The 2,268-nt window shown below is 45.2% G+C and overlaps 1 protein-coding gene across 1 annotated transcript in view; it reads right to left on the bottom strand.

The window, feature by feature from the left end:
• Nucleotides 1-2,268, bottom strand: part of SH3GL2 (SH3-domain GRB2-like 2) — a 51,325-nt gene continuing 49,057 nt past the window's right edge. The window contains exon 8 of the mRNA XM_006881283.1: nt 1-494. Coding sequence (XP_006881345.1) covers nt 295-494 — 200 coding nt within the window. The 3' untranslated portion in view covers nt 1-294. The remainder of the gene's footprint in view (nt 495-2,268) is intronic.

Consider the following 2,268-nt stretch of genomic DNA (forward strand, 5'->3'; position numbering starts at 1 on the left):
GGTTATTTTCTAAGAAGCCACTGCCTCCTGAGAACTGAGTGAACAGCAGTTCTGTGGCTACTGGCTGGTCTCAGACGGTGTTTAAAAAGCACATGCCATGCCCACCAGGTACGAAGATACTATCCTTCACCATGACCCTGTGGGAATGCACACGTCACCCACAGGTACTCAGCGGAGCTGGATGACCCAATCCACTGTGGCCTGCACTTGGGATGTGTTTAAGCAGCATTGCCAAAGCCGTGGTTAAACGGAACTATCTGGGTCAAGAGGAGGCGAGCCAGCCAGCAGAACATTCTAATGGGGCAGGGCGACCAGGATTTCCACATAATTGATGGGGAAGAAGCCTGACTGGCCGTGAAGCATCCCCTCGTACCAGTTCTCATCAATTTGGTTGGTGAGTGTGATGATATCACCTTCTTTGAAACCCAATTCCCCTTCATTTTCAGGTTCAAAGTCGTACAGAGCTCGGCAACAGGGCTGATCCATTGGGACACCTGGGTGAAAAATGGGAAGAGAAGAACACAGAAGCACAGCAACATTTAATGCCACAGTATCTACTCCTTACCACACCTGCCTGGCTACCTAGATCTTCCTCTTGCTACTACATCCCAATACCTGACACTCAGCCAGCCTGCCCTCTTCCAGCCTGCAGACAGCTGGAGGTCCCTGCGTGTTCTCATTTCTGCCTTCAGCATGAAAAAGCCCTCACATCATCTATCCTCATGCTATGTACAAGAGACCAGCCAAGTCTGAGGCCCTGATGACGCCCATAGGGGGGCACCCAGTGGTTGCAGGAGTCTGAATGGAACTTTAGGTTCATGAGCCTGAGTGGTCAGAACACCTTCATATTAAATACCTTCTTATTTCAAATACCTCTGTGTTTGAAAGAACAGTTAACATGGACAATAGTTCAATTCTCACTCGTTAAAAAATAATCACTAAAGATTCTGGGAAGTGGCTGTAATGCAGTGAAATGAAATAATATAAACACTAGGTTCAAGGTCGGAGATAAGGCACTTTATTCTCAGTCTCAGGGTTTGTCTGAAATTGGCAGTAATGGTAGGACTTACTTCATAGGACTGTTCAGGCTATTAAACAAGATTATAGTAAAAATTACATCATTTACACTTGGTAAAATGTTTCATATACAAATACAAGCAGCATACTGGAGGAATGTCTAAAATACAATTTAGCTGAAGTAAAATAATGATGAATTTCTAACTTAAGGGGAACCTATTTATCATGAGGAGTCCTCCTGGGGGATGTAAACAGTTAACCTAATTGGCTGTTAACCAAAAGGCTAGAAATTCAACTATACCACAGGGCCCCTGGAGGAAAGGCCTGGCAACTAACTGTACAAACATCAGCCCTTGCAAACCCTGGGGAGCACATGTCCACTCCAACACACACCATGCCTCATGGATTAGAGTCAACTTGACAATTGGTTCAGTACTGAAAATGACCACTCTAGTAATACAGAATGTTGCTGCTGTTGTTGTGTTGAGTCAGAACTGACACATGGCTGACCCTCCAGTGGGCTTCAGAGGTTATAAATGATGGGAGGAGAGTGCTTAGCTTTTTCCCTTTGCAACAGAGGGTGGATTCGAACCACATAAGTTTGGGATGGCAGTGCAACTCTTACCACTAAGCCATTAGAGCCCTCTTTCAGCACAGTACGAGCTGCTCTGCGGGATTTGTGTGATTTACTGCCTCTGAAAACCCACTGGAGGGTCAACTTTTAGTCCATTCTGCCTTGGGCTGCACAAAACACAACAACGACTATGTAGAGAGATAGGTATGTATAGATAGACATGTTGTTCTTGTGTACCATAAACACACAACTGAGCCTCTGGTGGGATTTCAGTGACAGTAAATTGCATGAGAATTTAATACTCAGCTTTCTTCCCAGGAGCATCTAGTGGATTTAAACTGTGCACCTTTGCATTGGCAGCGTGATTTCTTACCTCTAAGCCACCAGAACTCAGCTATAGATAGATATCTAGACTCGGAAATGTGTACACAACTCACAGGCCATTTAAGTAACTTTGGAAAGGAGCACTGTAATTTAGTTTTTATTTAGAGAAAGCAGAAAACTGACAATGACAAGTATATTCAGGCTGGGTTGCAGGGCAGGGATATGTGCAGGTATATGTAAATGACATGTCTAGTGTCTGGAGACAACAGACTTCAAAGTGCTGCTGCTACTCTTACTCCGGGGCTGGGCTGGGCATGTGTGACAAAGGCCAGCACGCAGGCCAGGGAGCTCCC

This window comes from Elephantulus edwardii, unplaced genomic scaffold (genome assembly GCF_000299155.1).
Source record: "Elephantulus edwardii isolate Elephantulus edwardi_28Jun2011 unplaced genomic scaffold, EleEdw1.0 scaffold00014, whole genome shotgun sequence".
Lineage (NCBI taxonomy): Eukaryota > Metazoa > Chordata > Mammalia > Macroscelidea > Macroscelididae > Elephantulus > Elephantulus edwardii.